General features: G+C 38.2%; 1 protein-coding gene across 2 annotated transcripts in view; it reads right to left on the bottom strand.

The window, feature by feature from the left end:
• Positions 1-22,166, bottom strand: part of LOC142396630 (glypican-6-like) — an 81,271-nt gene that overhangs the window by 44,411 nt on the left and 14,694 nt on the right. For both annotated transcript variants that reach the window (XM_075479571.1, XM_075479572.1), the window contains exons 2-3: positions 15,432-15,590; positions 3,906-4,297 (exon numbers count right to left, since the gene is read on the bottom strand). In XM_075479571.1, the coding sequence (XP_075335686.1) occupies positions 3,906-4,297; positions 15,432-15,590 (551 nt within the window). The remainder of the gene's footprint in view (positions 1-3,905; positions 4,298-15,431; positions 15,591-22,166) is intronic.

Here is a 22,166-nt window from a genome sequence, read left to right as displayed (position 1 = left end):
ATCTTTTATTTATTCATTTATTCACTCCTTCATTTATTCATTTGCAGATGGAATTGATGAAAATCCCCTAAACAAGAACTGAAAGAATCTCAGTTGGGAAAAAACATTATTTTCGAAGAAATGTTTTACTAAGAACTGTCGAAACTTTCGTGGTGAGTCATATTCTATTTTGAAACTGTTTGAATCGGAAACAGAAAAATTCAAATGCAAAGCTCCCCATAACACAATTTGCAGATTATGATGCTTGTCAAATTTCTAATACGAAATTATAATCGTAACAACAACAATATCTAGATTTGAATATATTTAGTCTTTTTAGGGAACAGACTAATCATGAGAAAAATCACAAATATGAATGGCATCCTGTGAAATGACACCCCTACAAGCAGCAGGAGGGAAGGGAATGAGTCATATGAGTCATATGAGTCCTTCACCATCAGAGCAAGCATCATTCTCAAGTTTTTACTTTAACCAGCCACAAAATCTTTGTACGGAGGTAGGAGGGGTACTTGGACAGAGAGGTTACGAGCCGAAATTGGATGTAGTTGGATAGGTAGGTTACGAGCAGATATTCCAATTATTTGCGTCTTCAAGACCAACATAGGGATGCTTTTTTTTTTCCACTTTAAAAACATTCGGTTTAAAGTATCACTTACTGAAACACATTAGTTACTTCATAGTTGGGTTTAAGGCATTAGAATCACTTGTTTTGAATTAGAAATAATCACGGTAATGGCTATAATACATTGTTTTTGTAACATTACGGTCACCTTAATGGATGCCATTTTTACACACAACTGCTCTCATGACGACAAGAGGTGTCAAAATCTTCAAATGCAATTAAAGGTCATTTTGGCTTGCGTGAGCAACTGAGTCTTGGGACTTTATTTGGGTGGAGGCAGTTCTAAAAAAGTTCTACATAATCAGATGGTTAAAGCCAAGCCAAACTAGAAGGATGTGGAGGTATGCAACGCAAAATCTCACCTCCACTTTGCAGTCTGTAAACTTGTCAAGCAACAATATACTAAAATACAAAAATGGATTTTGTTATACCAGATCTGAGAAGAGGACAGCACTCAACAGTCTCACTTTTATTGCTCTCAACACCCAAATGCGTGCACTCAGAGGTCTTGTTGAGATGTTCGACATGAAAGCTCTGGGGTTATAGCTAATGGGCTTTTTTTCATGAAGCAACAATAGGAGCTTTATTCAGCAGCTTTCTCTTTGAAAACTTGTCTTTTAAGATGATCCCGCTTTGATACTTGCTATAGTCTTGTTAGTTTGATTTAAAAAAAACAAAAAAACAACATTTATTATGATTTTTTGTTGTTTCTTTGGAAGAGATGGACAAATAAGTTTGGACGACATTTGGCTCTTGTTGTGTTCAGCGTGAATGCACTTATTGCAATTTGCTTTGGACAAAAGCCAGTGCTAAATGAATGTGCTGATTGTGATAAAGAGCCTTTTATTGCCTTACTCTGTGCTTTTTGAGAAAAAGATTACGTGACTTTGCCTGCTTGAGGGCAACACGTACACTATGGCACCCTTTTGCTACATTTTTAAGATTTTACATCTATTAAGAGGTGAAATTAGGGGTGCCATACAACTAATAACTGTATCACAATTATTAGAACAAACTGGGGAAGTTTAATTTTGATAGTCAAGCATTTTCTTCTATTCAGCTGAGGTGTTTACCTCAAAATTTATATTTTTGCCTTCCATATTTCCAAATTTTTTACTTACATAAAAAGGATCTATTTTAAGGTGAAAGTTAACTAACTACTTGAATATATATTAGAATTCATTCTTTCCAGATGAAACCTGTGGGCTTGAAGCTTCACAGATCCTCACAACTTGCCACTGAGCAAGAGAACTAATACTTGATGGATATCTATGGAGGCATATTACTATCTTTTACCAGGAGCACTTTTTTTTCAATTTGAGATTAGTATTCCTTGTTCAAAAGCTCAAATACTGCACTGATTACCCTAAAAACTCTGCCCTAACACTCCAAAAGTTCCTGCGTGCATGTAAATATGCTCTGCTTTATCTCAAAACTATGCCCTGCTCTCAGGTTTAAGCCCCTCTCCATTCACTCTTCCAGGGTTCTTATTTTTATCATTACGATCCAGTGCACTTGCTCAAAGATATTATGATGTATAAAATTTTTATCTTTTTTTTTTTTTTTTTGCAAGCACTTTCCAATTATTTAAGAATAGAAATGCAGTTACATGGCTAATCTAATTAAACGCTTTGACTTCTTACAGTAAAGTATTGCAATCTTCTCATTTAACAAAATGGATGTGTCCAATTAGTGGTTACTAGGGCTCTCAAAGAAACAAGAGGACAAACAAAGGATGTTGTTTTCATATTGTCTACGTCTGACTGCAGTTAACATATTCAGAAAACAGAAATATTCTTTTCGACTGTGACCTTATATGATTCTATCTATTTATATAATTCGTATTTATATACGATTAAACTTAATCTACTTCAAACGAACAAAACTATTCGTTTGGAATATGTTTGAACTGTCCTAGAGTTTCTTCCAAGCTCCGCTGGGGTGTGTGTTTAATCTCTTCCCCTGCAAAAAAGGAAACAAAGTTCTACATCAACTACTTCAATGAAATATATTGCAAGGATGCTACATCTTAGAGGCGCTCTGAAACAGACACCTCTAGCTGGGTGTCTCATTTCATTATGCTTACACTCAATCTGTCATGATGAGTTTATACCCTGGGGATCAAAGGGCTGCAGTCTCAGACACATGACCTCATCGCAGGTCCCACTGAAATGTCAAGAGGTGAAGCCGGGACATGTTGGCTTGTGAGAAACACGCGGTGTAACCCAATAAACACGTACTAATAAGACATCCTCTGTGACTTCTAAATGAGCCTAACCACTATTACTGGGAAGGGGCGGGGCCGAAGAGATGGAAACAAGTTTAAAGTTCATTGAGTGCACTGTGGAGAGGACAGGCAGAAAAATTAATGCTGGATTTAGTTGAGAATTGCAGCGTCTTTTGCTTCTCCCTTTTCTCTGGTTCTCTGATGATTGAGGGTTACTATATTTTCACTGGCTTCTGGTTATACTGTACAGGGGATCTATAAATATTTATCATAGGGTTGATAATTGAATCAAACTGATTACAGGAAAGGAAAAAAAACCACTGTGGCTTGCAGTGGACTGAATCGGTGCTTCTCTCAAGCCCTATGACAGCATGCAGAAGCAGCTTTGTTGTTGTTGAGTGTGACTAAATCCAAGCCTTAGCCTTTTGCTTCTCCTTTAATCTAACTTTGTACATGATCAGAGCAACACGCACTCCCCAGGCTATGTGCTATACTGCAGAAGCTGCATTAACTTTACATTGCTTCAAACGGAAAACGACAGCGGCAGCATGATTAATGGCTAGTGTGCACTCCGTGAACAAATATTAGGCGAGAGAGCAATAAACACTGTTAGCAGAAATGTCTTTTCTCTCCTCTTTCAGTGTCTGGACATCTCTCCTGTTCAATCCGCACACCTCTCGACACTGTTTTCTTGACAGTGACTGATCGAGCTGCTCTGAGCCCCACATTTCCTGATGTATGTATCAAGAGAGCCCTGATACATACATGTATCAAGAGTGCCTTTATTTGTCAGAAACAGTGTCTTGGGGAAAATAGAAAGATAGAAAGTTTACAACTGAAACACAAACCAAATACGTCTTCTGGCTTGTTATAATTAGTTTCGGGTTGTATTTACCTGAAGTCAAATGTTAAAAAAATTTCCATTAAGAATCAGCAAATAAAATCAGCTTCAGTATAGAATCTGTGCCTGTGGGGCTTGGGTGGGTTGTTGCTCATTGACCATTTATTATTATTATTATTATTTCAAAATGCTATTAAAATGGTTAGGATTTTTACCTTAGAGACTCTCTGGGCCACTTCCCGGCCAACGGAGAGCCCTTGGACAAATGTCCGTGCAGCGATGAATGCACGGGTAATCTGAGCCTTGAGCTTCCTGGGCACGTCTCCAAAAGGCTTGAGCTGGTCGGTGTACTTGCTGATACACTCCAGATAGTCCTCAGTAATGACATACTGGGAGTTGAGCAACGTGAACATACGCTCCAGCAGCCGTGACCAGAAGTCATTGAGCATTTCTTCCAGGTTAACATTCCCTCCTGTGTAATAGCGCTTCAGCTCAGCAAACAGGTTCTCAAAGACCTCTGAGTTCTGCATGTAAGGCTTGCCGTAAGTCCTCACAAACATCTCATTCAGAGACCTCTCTGTGTTCTCCAGCAGCTCCAGAAAGAATTCTGGGTTAAGAAATGAAAGAAAAAAAAGCATTAGTTTTTGTCCAGTCATCTCACACAGAGGGTTACCCTGACAGAGTTTATTGTATTCATATATAGATATGCTTTGATATGACGACATGATTTCCTACATTTATGGTTCAATTAGAAACAAAAAAAGAGAATCTGTGTAAGTGCAGAATAGAACACTGTTTAAACATGAAGTCAGTCACATTGATTGATAAGAAAATACAGAACATATTTGCTTCTAAAATACACATGTAATTGTAGAAGAGAACACTCTTTAAACATGATGAAACATTGATTGATAAGAAAATACAATACTAGTGACTCTATAAGGGCATTGCTTTCATTGGGAAGAAACTTCACAGATTTATTGTTGTTGGCTATGGGATATGTGAAGTTTCTTCCCAATAAAAACAACGCCCTTATAGAGTCACTAGTATTGTATTTTCTTATCAATCAATGTTTCATCATGTTTAAACAGTGTTCTCTTCTACAATTACATGTGTATTTTAGAAGCAAATATGTTCTGTGTTTCAGTTGTCTATACTTCACTTATATAGCTACCTACCCAAATACCTCTCTACACCTCAATACAAAGAACATGTATTGCTCAATGATGTCCTACATGTCCTACTGAGTAAGTCTAAAAAAATTATTATGATTACAAAACCCAGTCTGTGGGGTTTACAGCCCTTTTGCATTCTCCTCTTGCACTTGTTTCCACTCTGACCTCTTCGACGCATCAGAAATAAGAATAAAATTTCTGACCATCTGCTACCCATGATGATGATACTAGCATTCAAACACCGTTATTTGATTTAATCAAGCTTCCAAACTCATTAAATTCTAGATAAATTAGCAGATTTTTTTCTGTGTAATGCTTACTTTAAGGTAACAATGCATCTGGCGAATGCAAATCACCTCACAATTTTCTTGCAAAATTATGCTCAAAGCCAAATCCTCAAGCCCCTCTTCTGTTGTTGCGCAATCTGTGACATGTTGGAGCACACTGAGTTTGTCTGTAACAGGGATACTGATAATCCATCCTCTTAGTCCTGTGCGGCTCCGTGTATCAGGGTAGCAAACCTTGGATACGCAATTAATACAAGTCAGAGGGGTTTGGAGGCTTTGTCACGTCATGTTCCTGAAGCTGTACCTGAAGCTGTACCTGAGCGGCTTTTGAAGTGCTGTATTACTGGGGGAGGCTGTTGCTGTCGAGGGACGCTGTTGCCATGTGGAGGTGTGCTTGGTCTGCAACAGTGTTTAAGTAGGTGGTACATGTCAGTGGTTTTGTTGTTGTGGCTGATCATTGTTCATATCTATGTCCGACATTAACTCTCCATGTAGTTCTGCTTTTGTCTCTGCTATCTACTGATGGAAATAAAATAGTTCTAATTTCTTTCTTTTTTTATTATAGTAATGTGTCGCACTATATTTTGACCACAAACTTTATGGGTGGATTAATCTATCAAAATAGCCTGCCTGCTGCATCTGGTAACGAGGGAATCAAAACAAGATGAAATATAAACAGAAAATAAAAATATCTTATATCATATATTATATATTTTAACTTGTTCTGAACTACAAAATTAGATTATTCTTCAAGCGACCCCTCTATCATTACACATTTAAGTCACTGTTTATATAAATATATTGATTAGTGTTCTTTTAAAGTCTCTAGTTTCATAGAAGCGTGAAAGGATAAAAGACAGTGTGGACAGAGCCAGTATCAAAACACTATTATGGGAATAGTTTAAATAAATACATTAGCAAACAAACAAACATTAAATACATAGACAGAATGGCTGCATATGCTGTCCCTGTACAATACGTGACCCATTGATTCTATGAAATTTGTCACGGCCAAGGTTTTATCTCAGTCACAGTTGTGGACTCCCGAGACAATGCACAATAGACTACTGAATCTGCAGCAGCTGCCGCCTTTTTCGGAGGGGGGAACATTTTCTCACACAGTTCATCGCAGCTTGGTTACATCTCAACACCACATTACAGCCAATTATCATAATGGCCCACACAAAAGTGTAATGGATTTGAAGTGGTCATTAGTGCCGAGCAGTGCAGGTGAAATTACAGATTACAACAGCGGTTAGAAAAAAGAAATGGATGGACATTCTCTGTGATACCACACAAAGTCACATCTGAGTAGTTCTATCAAGAGCTGCCCACATCAGCAGGAGGTAAGAAAAATGCCTTATTGTCAAGGTTGCACAACACTTACACTGCATTTTTTTAAATATATATACACATATATATTAATGTGTTTTCATGATTGAGACAGGTGTATTTTTAGCTGGACGCAGCAGGTATAACTCACTTTCTATTAGCTTGGAAGGTATAGATTCCAATACGGCATAAACCTCTTCAGAAAAAAACTGCCTGATTTGTCACACATGTTTCAAAAGCGACATGCTTTTTTAATCACAATTAATTACCGTTCGTTTACACATCTTGCCAAGCACCAGCGAGTGTTATAGCTGGAATGGTTCCTCTGGGGAGCTGATAAAATTAGCTTACCTTCACACACACTTCTGTGCTCATCATAAGAAGATCTGATTTGTTCCTTCTAAATACAGGACAATGTAGGCCAAAGTATTTTTCAGTATTTTTGAGAATAAATAGTAAATGACTCAAACGAGCAGTTACTAGTAAATATGCAAAACTTTAAACATGATTTGTACCCAAAAGGCTTGTTTATTGTAACAAGAAGAGTCAGTGGTGCTGAATGATATGTACGCTGCTTAATGACGGATTCTGAGTGTTTAAGATTTAATAATGTCTGCATATATGTAATGTTTTTTAAGTATAATTTATCTTTAACACGGATAGCATATTTTGATCTAATTCTAAGCTGTTTTGGGGTGATTAGGATGCATGATTACTGCGCATTATAAATTGGCTGACTGAAACCGAAGGAATGAGTGAAGGAGACATCATAACCGGAGAACATTCAGGAGGAGTTTCATATTTCACAATAAATATCGTGCAAAATGTCGAAGACAAGAAATATTATAAACCAACATTAGAGCACTTTAGTAATTAAGTTGTTTGTGCACATAAGTGTTGCAATAACTGCAAACAGATGATACTGAAACACTGGACAGCAGTGGTTTAAACACTTAACATTTCACAGATGAAGCTCAGTTTGGCTAAGACTCTGTGTAAACAGAGCTCTGCAGAAGTATCATTGAGTTATTCTCTCTGTGATAAAAAGAAAATCTAAGTTTCTGTGCTTCTACAGAAATCTACTGATCCAGGTCTTCTGTGATCAGCTTTTAGGATGTCAGCTGTCTATTTCAACAATCTTGAGACATAGGATTCCTGCTTTGAGCTAGATGACGGGGAGGGCAAGTTTCATGAATTTAATTCGTACGCACGCCACGGCTTTTGGAAACAACAGAACCTACGAAGTCAACCCACTTAACACAACCAACGAATGGAGCTGTGGAAGGGAGGACTTCTACTCTGAGGACTCTCATGGGAAGTGGCCCGCAGAATTAATTACTACAAAGGCTCTTGAACTGTGACCAGCCAACTAAAAAGGTTAATAAGGGTAGTTTTCCACCTCAGTTCGGCTGTTGTCCTTTAACTAATTGCAAAGTATAATGATGGAAAATAAATCAAATCCTTACATTTTTGTGCACAAAATCTAACAGTATCAAACAATACCTAAAAATGTATTGCCATGTGTGAGGGATGTATTTTCCCCTCACTAACATGTGTATGTTTGTATTTTTTTATATTCTGATTTAATGTGGGTTTTTCTGTTTCCACACGGTTTAAACTTGGTGATGTGTTAACTTAATGTTTAAGATTTGTGTTGATTCTTTTCTCCTTCTTTTTGAGGTCACCTGGTCCTGTGTTGCCATGGAAGCGCGCCCATGAGCAGTGCTGATTAGGACCTGGTGTTCTCAATCAGCCTCATTGGGGGAATCCACACTGGTTGAGAGGGAGGGGAGATATTTAGGAATGTTGTTTAGATTTTAGATTGTGTGTTTAGTGTTGAGGGTTTTTCACCCCTTTGGAATTAGAGGTGGTATAGGCTGATAATTTAAAAGGGGTGTAATTCAGAATGTTGGGGATTTTTTTTTGTTTTTGCTGTCTCTTGGGGGTTGAGGAATAAGAAAATGGCATCCTGTGGCTATGTAAAGTAAGACCTGTTTTGTTCCCTATGAAGAGAAATATATAAAAGAATCAGAGCTCTGCAAACTTTTGGATCATGTTTGTTTTTTCTCTTTTTGGTGTGCATTCTTTGGACCACCGTGGACATTTTTAAGCCTGGAAGGTTTGACTTACCTTTGCAGTCTTACACCATGTCAAAGACTTTGTACTAATAACTAATGTATATTGGAAAAACTGATTGCAACATCTGTGGTAAATTTTTCCAAGTTTCACTTTAAATTATATTGAGGAAAAAAAGATCATTCAATATGACTTGCAGTTAAAGTGGAATTTAAAATCTGATAGAATTCCAGGTCACTACTTTAGTATATCAATAATAGTCTGCCTGGCCAAAAAACAACACCAACAAAATAAACGATTAAAAAGATGTCAGCTCCTGGCTTATCACATCTATGTGACTAACATGTTTCAGCAGGCAAAGCTATTTAACCCTAGATGATGCAGTGAGCTGCCCCTCATTTCTTCAACAACAATGTTAGAAGATACATCCTGTAACTGTGGCAAAGAATTGTGTTTTGTGTGGCAAAAGGGTCAAATTATTGGTCTTCATCAAGCAAACAAAATGGTCGAGGAGACTAATAAAACCCTGAAAGGATTGTGGTGAGCCATCATCTTCGAGTAGGAAATCTTGAACGGTCATGGTCAGACATCCATTAAACGTTTGGTGAAATCAAATAAAACCATTTCCACAAGCACAATGTGGAGAAAACTCAAGCTGTGTAGACGCAAAAAAAAAAAACACTTCTCTCTGAGGCTAATAAAAAAAGGCTTCAACTTGCCGAGGAGCATAAAGATTGGACTCTGGAGCAATGAAAAAAAAGGTCAAGTGGTCTGATGAAGCCATATTTACCCTGTTCCAGAGTGATGGGCACCCCAGGATAAGAAGAGCAACTGGGGAGGTACTGCACCTATCATGACTAATGTCTGCTGTGCAAGCCTGAGGGGGCAGTGATATGAACTGTGGTTTCTTCACTTGGTCATGTCTACGTTCAACAATGTTATGTGGCTAAGAAATTAGGTTAGCTGACAACCAGAGTACACTGGGTGACCAGGTTTTTCCATCAATAGATTTTATTTTTACCTGATGGCAAGTGCATATTACAAGACTCAAATTGTTATAAAGTGGCTCAGGGAGCATGAGACATAATTTTCATACATTGATTGGCCACCGCAGAGTCCAGACATTAACCCCATTGATCTTTGGAATGTGCCGCAGAAGACTTTGCTCAGTGTTCTGACTCCCTTAGCTGCACTAACTGGTTAGTAATGAAAACAATGAATTTCCGACAAAACACACCACGGCATTATCTCTCCCTCGCCCTGTAATCACAATGTTATCGCAGTGAGCGACTTTATTTGTGGCCAGGCAGGGAACATCTGTTTGTGAAAGTTTCACCAATTAACTCCAACAGAAATTTCTTTGTGCTATAATCTTTATGAAGCTGCTGTGGTGCTGAGAATGGTAATCATTTAGAGGTAAAACACACCCCGGGAGAAGGTTGCGGCTCGGAAAACAACTTTAAAAGGATGGTAGGCTTGTTGATGTCAGGGATGGATTTTTCTTTGGACTGGCTTTACACGTACATGATGGGATCAGAGTTTGATCATTTTCTTAAAGTAAATCAACAACCAATTGGAAAAACTACACTTTTCCAGAGAAAAGCAGAGATTGCTCAAAATGACATACAACTGGTAGTGATTTTATAAATGCATTCATCCTTGATCCAAAAAAAAAAAAAAAAAAAAAGAGTAGCGGGTATGGAATTACATCAAATTTCAAGGCCAGTAACATGGCACTAAATACGCCAAACGCATTAAGTACACTGTTTATGTCTGATCAGATGTCTCCTTCATTCATGCGAGCATCACATTGTCAGAAAAGTTATCTGCAATGCCACCCTGGGTAAAGTAAACAGCTGTTATCACCTGCAGAGCACACAGTGTTCTCTGCAGGACTTCAGCTAGCAAAAGAAGAAACCCTTCTCCTCCTATGTGACAACTAAAAGAGCATAAGATAACACACACAGCTTGGTATCCAGCCTTCTTAAGGTTTCGTGGCTATACATGAAACCAGCTATTCTGCAGCACTTCGAATTCCACGTGTCAATCATAAGCTCAGTCATTGATTGGTCTGTCAAGCAGTGCCCGTCTACAGAGAGCTGCTCTGAGAGCTGTGCTACCGTGGAGAACATGACAGGCTGACCTTTCATGTCTCCATTTCCTTGTGTTAATTCCTGTGGCCAGCCTATGGTGAATCACAAAGTGGCACTCACAAGCACAGGCATTCAATATACAATCCCGGATAGTGGCCTAGAAAAACAACCATTTACTAGTGAGTCAAGAAATATATACTGTAACTTTATATTTGACTTTTTAGACATGTAGAAACCTTGTGTGCCGCAATACTGTGGCACTTTTAATTTAAATTCAATGCACTATCCAGGTCTCTGACTGGATGGCCCAGTTGGATTTATACACTAAAGAAAGATTTTGCTGAGCAATCCCTTCCAGCACAACGCATGGTGAAAAGTATAAAAATTTAACAACCTTTAACAACCTTCTAACAACACAACAACATCGGTATTGTTGGCAACAGTGGCTGTCGGCAATAACAATAACTTAATTAAATAGAATTGTGGAGAACGGACTGCATTGGTATTCTGCCTGGAAACCCAGCATCACGGTGTTTTTGGCCAGTAGAGCCAAAATCTTAAAAAAAGAATGCTGGGTTTGATTTTTTTTGTAGGTTTTTTTTTGTGAGAAACTAAGAAATCTCCTTTTTGTCATGCTTTTTTTCCCCCCATCCCATCATCTTTAGGACCTGGTGTCTATTAGCTAATTAGCTGTGATCCATCAAGTGCCAAGGTGCATGCATTTGAGCTTATTCTAAAGTATCTGCAGGTAACAGTAACAGTGGGCATGATAGTCTGTCTTTGTGTATTACATCTGTGATGAATTGCCGACTTGTTAAGGGTGTAGCCTGCCTCTTGGCCACTGGCAGCTAGGATAAGTACAAGCCCCTTGCAACCATAAACAAGATAAAGATGCTGTAAAATGTAGATGGATGGGCAGGGAAGATAGAAAATATGGTTCTATATAAAAGAATACATCCAGCTGGAGTTTCTATCCTGCCTGTATAAGTGGATGCAACACTTGTAATGCTGAAAGTAACGTCACATGAGCCCAAATTTGTTTTCTAAACGTCCACCTCAGTGTTATGGAGAGATCTGTTTGTCACCATATGTATACAAATTGAAATGTTGGTGGCCTCAAACACGATGTCAAATTTCTGCCATTTGTTTAAATGTCAAAGGCAATCATGAACAGCGGATGCATAGTAATTTAGCTTCATTACATTGAAGTAGACTCTAGCCCTGGATGAACGAGTGGACAAGTGAAGTGTTTAAACACATCTTTTGATGCCTCCGAGATGATGTGGATATTCCTGTGTGGATGGCTTTGGCAAAGCCAAAACCAATGCTCTCTCACTTTGGCACAGAGATTGTGGTGTCAGGAATATGTGTGGGCTGCCCAACCACTATAAGCGACTGTAACACTCATCAAAGTCTGCTTAAGGAGAGAAAAATATACACATGCAGTATATAGACTGTGTGTAGGTGGGACTCCAGCGCCAGGTGCTAAATACATGGTAAAGGGCATCAAAGTCGGCTAAGAGCTTTGTATTGTTTAGATCTTTAGGTGCAATAGATCGGTGTAATTATTTTGGTAACACTGCTTTATCATGGAAATCAATACAGTCAAAGAGAAATACAGGAGTGCATAAAAACTTATCTCTGAAACATAGTTATCTTTGCTGACATTCTTCCTCTCAAAAAATATAACCATAAAATGTCATAGACACGTTCTAAATCATTAACATAAATAAAAGGAATATATTTGAATCTAGCAAACAACACGTCAGATATCCTAAACCGACAATGTGTAACACACAGTCTCTTGCATAAAACCTGCAGATGGCATTTTCTTTCACTCTGATGAAATTATGGAGAGTGGCAGCAAACCCCAAGAGAAAAAAGGATGCCTGGAGTCATGCATCTAAGTGCTGCTGGACAAACTCCATTTCCCTCCTTACTGGAGGCCTCCCATATTTACTACCTTGACAGGGGATGATCAAAATAACACTAATTTATTTATGCATAGTTCCAGGAATCACATGTGGGTTGGAGAAGTGTATATTCCAGGAAAAAAAAACAACAAACAGACATCACCCAGGCATTGTGACATTGAGTTTCTTGGCAATATGAAATCATCTGAGAGCTGCAGTCTGTAATCCAATAGCATCTGTTGCATTTAATATGTTGATCTGAAAAGAATGAGGATAGAAAGAGGAGACATCGACTTCTGAATATTAAATTGCACTGCAAATCACTAAACCATTTTCAGTGGTCGACAGTGGATATATGTAGGTCTATGCTTTCACATCTGACGCTTGAAAATCAAGAATATGTTTGTGCTGACAATTTTTTTCAGAAAAATTTGACTTCGCACATTAATACCTAAACATTCTCTAAGAACACCTCCTACCGCTCACTAACTTGCTGAGGCATGGACGCGGGACCCCTGGGGGGATCCTTTGGTATGATAAGATTGAAATACGTGGAAGATTTGTTTTGTTGTGCGGTTAGTAAGGGTTATCCTGCTGTGGGAGGCCGCTGCTACTGTTGCAGCATCACCTCTTCCAAGGATAACATTGCAAATTAACAAGATGATCGATATTGTTCACTTTGTCTGTCAGTGGTTTTCATGTTGTGGAGGTCCTGTGTGTATCATATTCAATATAAGTATATTCAATGGATACTCACAGATTAGGTAACAAGCTCTTAATGATTACTGTTTTGTATTTTGGGGGGCATATAATAACAGCACTGGCACATAAGGCAAAGCAACTTCAGTGTATAATATAATTGGCTGAAATTTCTGGGATTTTACTGTCAAGACTCTGCTTTCCCCTTGTATTTGGAGGTTAACGATGGACAGAAAATCTTTGCAGTGTAAGCAGCAAATGTTGCGGTTAGATCTCAATTTACTTTTCTGCATTAATACTGCCATCACCTAAGTGTGACCCTAAGCATGGCAGCGAGTAGCTCTTCATTACACTAGCCCTTGATTTGACGAATTACCGATTAGTTCAAAGCTTGCCAAAGTTTGATGTTCACTGGAACTTTGATCACTTTGTGAATATGAAAAGACAAAAAGACAGATAAAACTGAGTTGGCTTTTCCATTTTTCTACTCATTGAAAAAAAAAAACGGGGGGGACACACACAACAAAAATCTTCTTTATTTTGTTTTCTATAAATTGCTCATTTTCTTTTTTTCCGTATGGAAATGCACAGAGATGGCACAGAAATTAACATTAATTTGGACCAACATATGGCAATGAAAGAAAGAGGCAAAACTGCTGTATAATGTAAAAGTACATGAAAGCATGCATTATGTAGACAAGCTGGATAACGTTAATAGATCAAATAATTGATCAATAGTTAATGCACCATGAATTCATGTAAGAATAAATCTGAATAGACGAAGCTACATGGTTAGGGATCTCTAAGTTTCCTACATTTATATTTGACGTGAGATATTTTCATCTGAAAAGAGGGTAAGGTATTAAAAATCATGTTCAAATTATATACAGCAAAGAGAGCCCAAAGTAAGATGGATGCGCATTTTTACACATGTCTCATAGCAAATTAACCTCATCAATATTTCATGTGTAGCCTAATCATTTCCAACACAGGAAAAGGATCAGTCTGCACCTACAGCTGACTGACAACCTGTGGTTTTCCACACGTCGACACATGAGCATTCACAAAGTCAGTGCCGTCCACAGGCGGGGTTCTGTGCTTTATAACTGCTGTTCACACTTTTTATTTTAGCAAAAGTCGGATCTTCTTGCCAAAACACATATTTATATGTGTTTTTCAACTGTTTTATTTTTTATATAATATTTTCACCATATCATTGAATAATTTCTTGTGTGTATAGCTGTTTTACATAACTTTCACACATCTGCCTATCTTGAGTTTATCCTATGTCTTGTCAGACAGAAATGATCACCAATGCAGAAAACCTCATCAGTAGGAGCAGGTAGCTGTTGTTAATAACCCCTAATGCTGCTTTTGTCAGCTTGCATGCTCGTTGTGTTAAAGTCAACAACGACAAGGTCAGTTTTTTTTTTTCTTTTTGGTTTAAAGTAATGAAATCAAAAAGATATACAGACAATTGTAATTCAATTTGATCAAACTCTTTCCCTTGGAGATGAGATACGAATCAGTAAGTTTTTGAAAGGTTTTTTGAGTGTGACAAAAGGTATTACGCTGCAAATAATAAGAAATTACAACAACTACAAGTTGCTCGGGGCTGATACGTTTCACCTCCACCACCCCTCACCATTGTCCACGGTGATAAGATGCTGCTTCCCATACACTCTAATGGGTGCAAGGGGGATTATTATATCTCATTATACTGTAGCTTTAAAAAGCCAACTCCACAGAGAGGGATACCAAGAGGGACAGTTGGAGAGCTACAGTGACGTTATGTTCTGTGATTAGAGTCAAGACAGTCCCAATGGGGTTAAGACAAGATCACTCACAGCACAAGACCCTAAACAGCCCTAATAATGTGGAGTTTTACTCAGTGTTGCTGTTCAACCGGTCAATTCCCTGTGCAAGAAGCCATGTTTGTCTAATCCAACAAGAGGCTTCTCTGCACCAAGGCATATTAATGAGATTTTCACATCTTGTCTCCTCTTGAGGGAGGACTGCAAAAAAAACCCTTTTAAATCAAGACATAAAGTCGCAGTTCTTGCATTTTCCTTTTAGCAGCTTATTGCTTTAAGACCGTTGAGACTAATTAAAAAAAGACAGCAAATAAAAAATATAAGTACGAAGCATTAAGAAATAAATACATACCATCAAATCTTTTATGTCTGGAGACTAAGGTGCTCCTCAATTCATGACTTGTTTCATCAAGCAGATTCTCAAAGTCCTGTTTACTCTGTTGGCCAAATCTGTCCTCCATTTCCTGGGTGCAGCAAGTATTTCCCTGAGGACATACGCGCAGATGTTCCCCTGCCAAGTAGAAAAATCAAAACAAAAAAACGCTGGGTCACAAAAGCTGACAGACTTACTAAATGCAACATTAATATATTCCTCAAATCAGACATAACATCAGAATTTGGTGTAGATGAGTTTATGTTTGGACTGAGTAAAACAGGGTGTCAAAATAACATTTAAGATGCGGTTCAATTATTTCGTAGTAAGTTAAAGAGATGTTGTAATCATTGTAGTATAGTAATAAATGTATAGCCAATCCAGTCAATATAGGTGAAGCATTCAGATCATTATTTGTAAATCACAGTGGTCAATGCCTTGAAATATTTCCAACACCAACATATTGTTCTTTTCAAGAGCTTACAATATATTCACAGTCATGTATGGTTTTACTTTTTCTAAAGCAACCTTAAAATAAAAAAATGTATCAGTATAAATTCAATATTACTAAGAAACTATAACTTAGAAATATAACAAAGAAAAAACAGGTGTTGAATAAAATGAAAAGACAACATATTTCATTTACTAATATGCATCAGTATTCAGACCCTTTTATCAGCTTATCTGCATCATTTGTCTAATAATGGTCTTTGAGATGCTTCTACTCGAGTCAAGTTAATTACATCTTATTTAGTTCACTGGACATTATACAGAAGGAACACTATCTAAATAAAGTCCCACAGTTGATATTTTTATTTTGTTCCTTTCTGAAGATCATACGTACTTATTTCTCACTCAAAACCTCTTTTTTTTTTTTTTTTACAGTTTTCCGCAGTGAACGTTCATGTCATTAAGTTGAGAGAATTTTTCATAGACCTGTGACGGGACTGTGTCAAGGCACCGATCTCAACAAGGGCACTAAAAACATTCTGCAGCACCTAAAATGCACAAAAGAACAATAGGCTCCTTCATTCACCAACAGACCTCCGAGATCTGGCTGCAAAGCAAATCTGAGTAGTCAGTGATGAAAGATGGATGGTCGACCAGGTAACCAACAAGACAATTGTCACTCTGAATGAAATCCAGAGCTTCTTTGTGGAGATGGGACAAACTTACAGAAGGACAAGTACAGGTGTAGCACTCCAATTATCAAGCTTTTATGGTACAGTGTTCAGACACAAGCATTACTAATTAGCTCACACTTGCCTTCTTTGCTAAAGCAATTTGCCAAAGGCACCTGAAAGCCTATCAGATGAGAGGCAGAATCCATTATCTGATTAAATGAAGACTGAACTATATGGCCTCAGTTTCCACGAGTGTGCACTGAGGAAACCAGACTGTGCACCACCTCAGCAACACCACCCCTACTATGAAAACATGGTGATAGAAGCATCACTCTGTGGGAAAAAATTTCTCTGACACAAGTCAGGAAACGGGTCAGGACACAGAGAAAGTTGGGCGCAAAAAAAACATAGAACAATCCTGACAACAAACTAAACATGCTGCCAAAATTAATTAAAAAAAGCACAAAAACTTCAGAAAACTGTGAAAGTCCTTGAGTAAACCAGTCAGAATCTGGACCCTAAGGCCTTGTCTCCACATACATATTTGTATGTGAATAAGAGACAGAAATCCATCCATTCCTAAAGGGAATCTCTGTAATCTCTGATAGATGTGTGAAGCTCTGCCATCCATCCATCCATTCATCCAGATATTCTACTATTTTTTTTTTTTTAAATATGACTGATCTGAACCCATCTTGAATTTAAAGGGGAACTCCGGGGCATTTGAAGCGCAATCCCATTGCTAGAGGTTGTCAAATACTGACAGTAGGACACAGACTGGTGCAAATCTGCGATCCCTGTGTGGAGATCGCGCTGTTCGCACAGCCTGTCATGCGAGGCTAATACGTGGTGGCTAAGGGGCAAGTGCTAACCCTTCCACGTAAAACAACAACTTGCACACTGCAGAAACGTCACACCACTTTATAAACCATCCGACAATAAAGTCACAAGCCTTACCATCAAAACCATATGCATGGTTCTCACATTACTGGCATGGGGACGTTACAAAACAACTTTATAAACAGCATGTCACTTACCGGTTGTTGGTATGCTCGCGCATGTGAAAGCCCAAAAGAGTCAATGGACGATACTCCCATATACAAAGCAATTATCTTCTCTAGAAAAACTGTGTTCAAGTATTTAAAACATTACAACAATACATGCCCAGTAATATTGTTGTAATGTTTTGAGTTCCCCTTTAATGGCAGCGCTAAGTCTTGAAAAAAATTGTGAAAAAGTAAGTGGAACTAAAAATAATTAATGAAGTTCATTAGCGATAGGCCAGTAACATGTTTAAGTCAAATATTAGCACCTTAGGGAGTCAGAGTCTCTCAGAAGTATGGTTAGAGATGGCAGCTGGAATCCCATATCAGACAACAATGGGACAACATCCCTCTCCCAAATGTCCAGCAAGTGGTCTCCTCAGTTCACAGACATTTACAGACTATTGGTAAAAGAAAAGGGGATGCTGCACAGTGGTGAACACGGCCATGTCCGGACTTGTACACTTCTGAAACCTATAAAGGATATATTTGGGTCTTTCCATTTTAAAAATGTCAATCTAAATTCTGCCATAATGGAGATTTGTTTTTAGATTGAGGGCAGAAAAATGAAAATAACTGAATCTATTTTAAACTGCGCCCAACACTTAAAATGTGGAAAACTTGAAGGGGCCTCAAAACCACTCTGTTTATCCGGTACATGGAGGGGGTGGGGAGGGGAGGGGTAAGTTTAGAAGGTTACAAGGTAACCAAATCATTATTATTATCACCATTATTATTATCATTATGTAAGCCCTTGACCTTGGAATACCATACTTTATATTTCTGCTGCCAGCTACGTAGCACAACACACCAAAAGTTACTGCTCATCTTTGAACAAATGGATGTTTTGTTTGGTTTTGTTACGCCCCATATTCATTTTTTTAAAAACTGTAACGTCAAAACCATTTGCAAATTCAGAGACATGACACAAAAAGACTTAGCCATGAAGTAAGAAAAAAAATATTCTGGTTTGTTAGAGACATTTTAAGCGGTTCGACACAAAAGTGTACAAAACAAAGGGGGTTAAAGTAGGAGAGCACTACCCAAAATGCATTGTTACCTGGCTCTCTCACTGACATAATGGTATTTAAAGTGTCCTTTTTCACTCTAATTTCCTCTGAACAGATAATGAGCTTTTTTTGGACAGAAACGGACAGTAAAAATAATGTTTGGAAGATTTAAAAATTGTGTTTGTAGTAGCGTTTCTCGATTGGTCTGACAACAAGGGGACTGGGCATTACCATATGCGAATCAATGGGGAAACAGATGATACATTCTATTAAAAGATTCTCTTACATTACATAATTGATGACGCTAAGGAAAGCCTCAGGTTAATGAAAAGTTTATGACCCGTATCATTCAATTTTCCAACCAGATATTTTAAAACAGACATGGTTCAGGCAGACTCAGTCTGTCACAGAATTCCTTTCACAACTACAGTCTGCTGAACTCTTGGCTCGATACAAACGGCATGTGCTGCCTGGTGCTTACAGATCAAAGAGGTTGAGACACATGTAGCCTGGTGACAAAGGCACAATAAGATCAACTGAAAGATCACTTTTGGGAGATTTCAACTTCCTCTCACAGCCATCATCACAGTGGTAGAACTAATGCAATTACACAAAAGACGGCTTGCTGTTACATGAGTTATTGTAAGAGTCGGTTAAAAGATGAAGTTTAGGATGTTGTTGAAAGCTCTACACTTTATGACACATACTGATCTCAAGGTCAAGAATGCACCTCCATGCTTAAGACAACAACATTGTACGTATCAATCTATTCTCTTCTTGCCACATTGTACAAGTACAGATGCGGCGAATGTTGTCTAAAAAAGTCCCAACTTTTGTTTCATTCTTTAGCAAAACATTGCCTCGTGTATTTAAAACACACTGAAGTCTGTCCTTTATTGAGCTTAATATTAGCGGACAAAATATAATAGAACAAGTGAACAACGCAAATGGTTTCATTTACATGCTGTTTAGCGAGTAATGCGATGTTTAAGGGATATTTGTGTGTGTGCCCAAGTGTGTTGCACACTCGGCCAAGACAAGAAAAAGAGCTTTGATTGCTGGAAACGTGGATTTTTGAAAAACAAAAACTATGTAAAGCAATCTAAACATAAATCGTAGTTTTTACATTACAATATACAAGTTTACTGCATGCAACAGCACTTCAATGTAAGTATTGGCACAAAGCCTTCCAAATAATAATGGATAGTAAAAACACATCTTTACCCAAATGATGCATGCCTTATGTATCATACCGTTAAATAACCAAATGATCATGCAAACAGGATTTCATCATTTCCAGCAAACACATAACTATAAAATTCTCCTACATGTTCTCTGTGTTATTGCTACACAGCTCCTTCACTTCGGATAAAATAGGCCAAAAGGCATCAATTCTAAAGATGGAAGAACTGCAAACATGTGTCAGAACTGCAACCTGTCTGGAGTGTCCAAAAGTAAAAGGCGTCAAGTGCTCAGAGACATAGGCAATGGAAAATAAATAAATAAACCACAACTGAATACGACTCATAGGTTGAAGCGTCGAGATGGGCCAAGAAATACCTGCAGACAGATGAAATGAGAGTGACTCTGGATGGACCTGTAATGAATACAGAGCACTTTCAAGTCAGCGAGGTGAAAGAGGAGTCCTGGTGTGGACTACTGTTCGTAAGGATGAGCTTTTTCCGCTTGAAGGTTTACTGAAAATCACTTCCAACAATTGCTGCTGCTTTCTGGAAGTTACTTTCCTGAAGCAGTGGTACAGGATAAAGTCTAAAGCATTCACGAAGGCTGTGATTTTTATGCAGCACACTGCCTCATCGCATGAGCCAAGCACTCCATTGCTTGGATGATCAACAAAGACCTCAAAGACAGATGATAGAATAATGATCTGTCCCTATTCCTCATCTGACTAAAAAAAAAAAATCACTTGAGAGCATATATTTGGGTTTCTGAAGTCACTGCCAACACAAAAAGTCCAAAAAAACACCAGCAGCAAGTACCAACGTTTGAGTGGAGCCTTTCATCAGTTATGTCAAAAGAAGGGGGAAAAATCCTTCTTCAGACAGCAACACTACAGTGTGCTCTTACAGTCTCAATGGAGAAAAACATCCCTTAAAAATAAGCCTGTCATACATCAACATATGGGAAGGAGCTTTCAAGGGACTTCACCACTCAGAAAGTGCCATGACCTTCCTAGCCAAGGTTAAAACAGCACTGTAGTCTCAAAAATAATCTGTCTACTGGAGCACAGACCACACATTAGCAACAGACAGAACAGAGTGGCCCAGACAGCTCTTTTACATCATGAAAACACTTGGTCACTAAGGTCATATACAGCTTAACCTTTAATTTAACTTCACTTATATTATTACATTACTATAATATACTGTCCTATATCATATTTCATAAGGTTATTTTGACAAAATATTAAATGTAACATGAAACACACTTTGGCCATTAATTAATTCGACCCACAATAGCAAAAGCCTGATTTTTCACCATGGATCTGCACTGTCTTCAAGACAAACATTAACAGCTGAACTATAGTTATTTGGAGGCACTGATCTTGTCACATTTTGTCACTGCATCCAAAAAGGCAATTTACAACTCCACAATACACTTGTGTATAAATAATGAAAATAAATAAATAAATAAATGAATAAATAAATAAATAACAAAAAAAAAAAAAAAAAAGACAGAAAAGCAGCCGCCCTCTCTGGGTCCTGAGCTAATTTAAATGGACTGAGGCGAAGTAGAAATTCTTTCTGTGGTACAATGTGAACAGGTTTAAGTTGTTTTCTTGGAAGGATCTTTGCTTATTTTAGCAAGACCATGCTAAACTACTTCCGGCACGTATTACATCAACGTGGCTTTATACTGCAGCTTAACTAACCTGCCAGCAGTCCAGACCTGCCAAACAGTTGAGCAGCTGAAATGTTATATGAACAAAAAATAAGAAAACATGTCACATTCACTGAGGTAACAATTTCCGTATCCCAAGTTTTTGAAACATGTCACAGGTTGCCAGAAACATGTTTTAAATAGCAACATAAAGTAATAAATAACTTTAGATATGGGCTGCACGGTGATATGGTGGTTAGCACCTTTGCCTCATAGCAAGAAGGTTCCAGGTTCAACTCCAGGCCGGGGCCTTTGTGTGGAGTTTGTATGTTCTCCCCGTGTATGCATGGGTTCTCTCCGGGTACTCCGGCTTCCTGTCACTGTCCAAAAACATGCATGTTAGGTGAATTGGTGTCTCTAAATATTGTCCTTAGGAGTGAGTGTGAGTGTGTGTGTGTGTGGTTGTTTGTCTCTGTGGGGCCCTGTGATGGACTGGCGACCTGTCCAGGGTGTACCCCGCCTCTCGCCCGATGACCGCTGGGATAGGCTCCAGCCCCACCGTGACCCGACTGACTGATTAAGCGGGTATAGAAAATGTATGGATGGAACTTTAGATATTTTTTAACACGGCTGTGTAAGACGTTATCATGATTCCTATGATGAACTTTTCCTAATTTTAAGCTGTTATCAGCTCTT

This window comes from Odontesthes bonariensis, chromosome 12, assembly GCF_027942865.1.
Source record: "Odontesthes bonariensis isolate fOdoBon6 chromosome 12, fOdoBon6.hap1, whole genome shotgun sequence".
In the NCBI taxonomy this organism is placed as follows: Eukaryota; Metazoa; Chordata; class Actinopteri; order Atheriniformes; family Atherinopsidae; genus Odontesthes; species Odontesthes bonariensis.
This window is presented reverse-complemented; position numbering and strand designations above follow the sequence as displayed.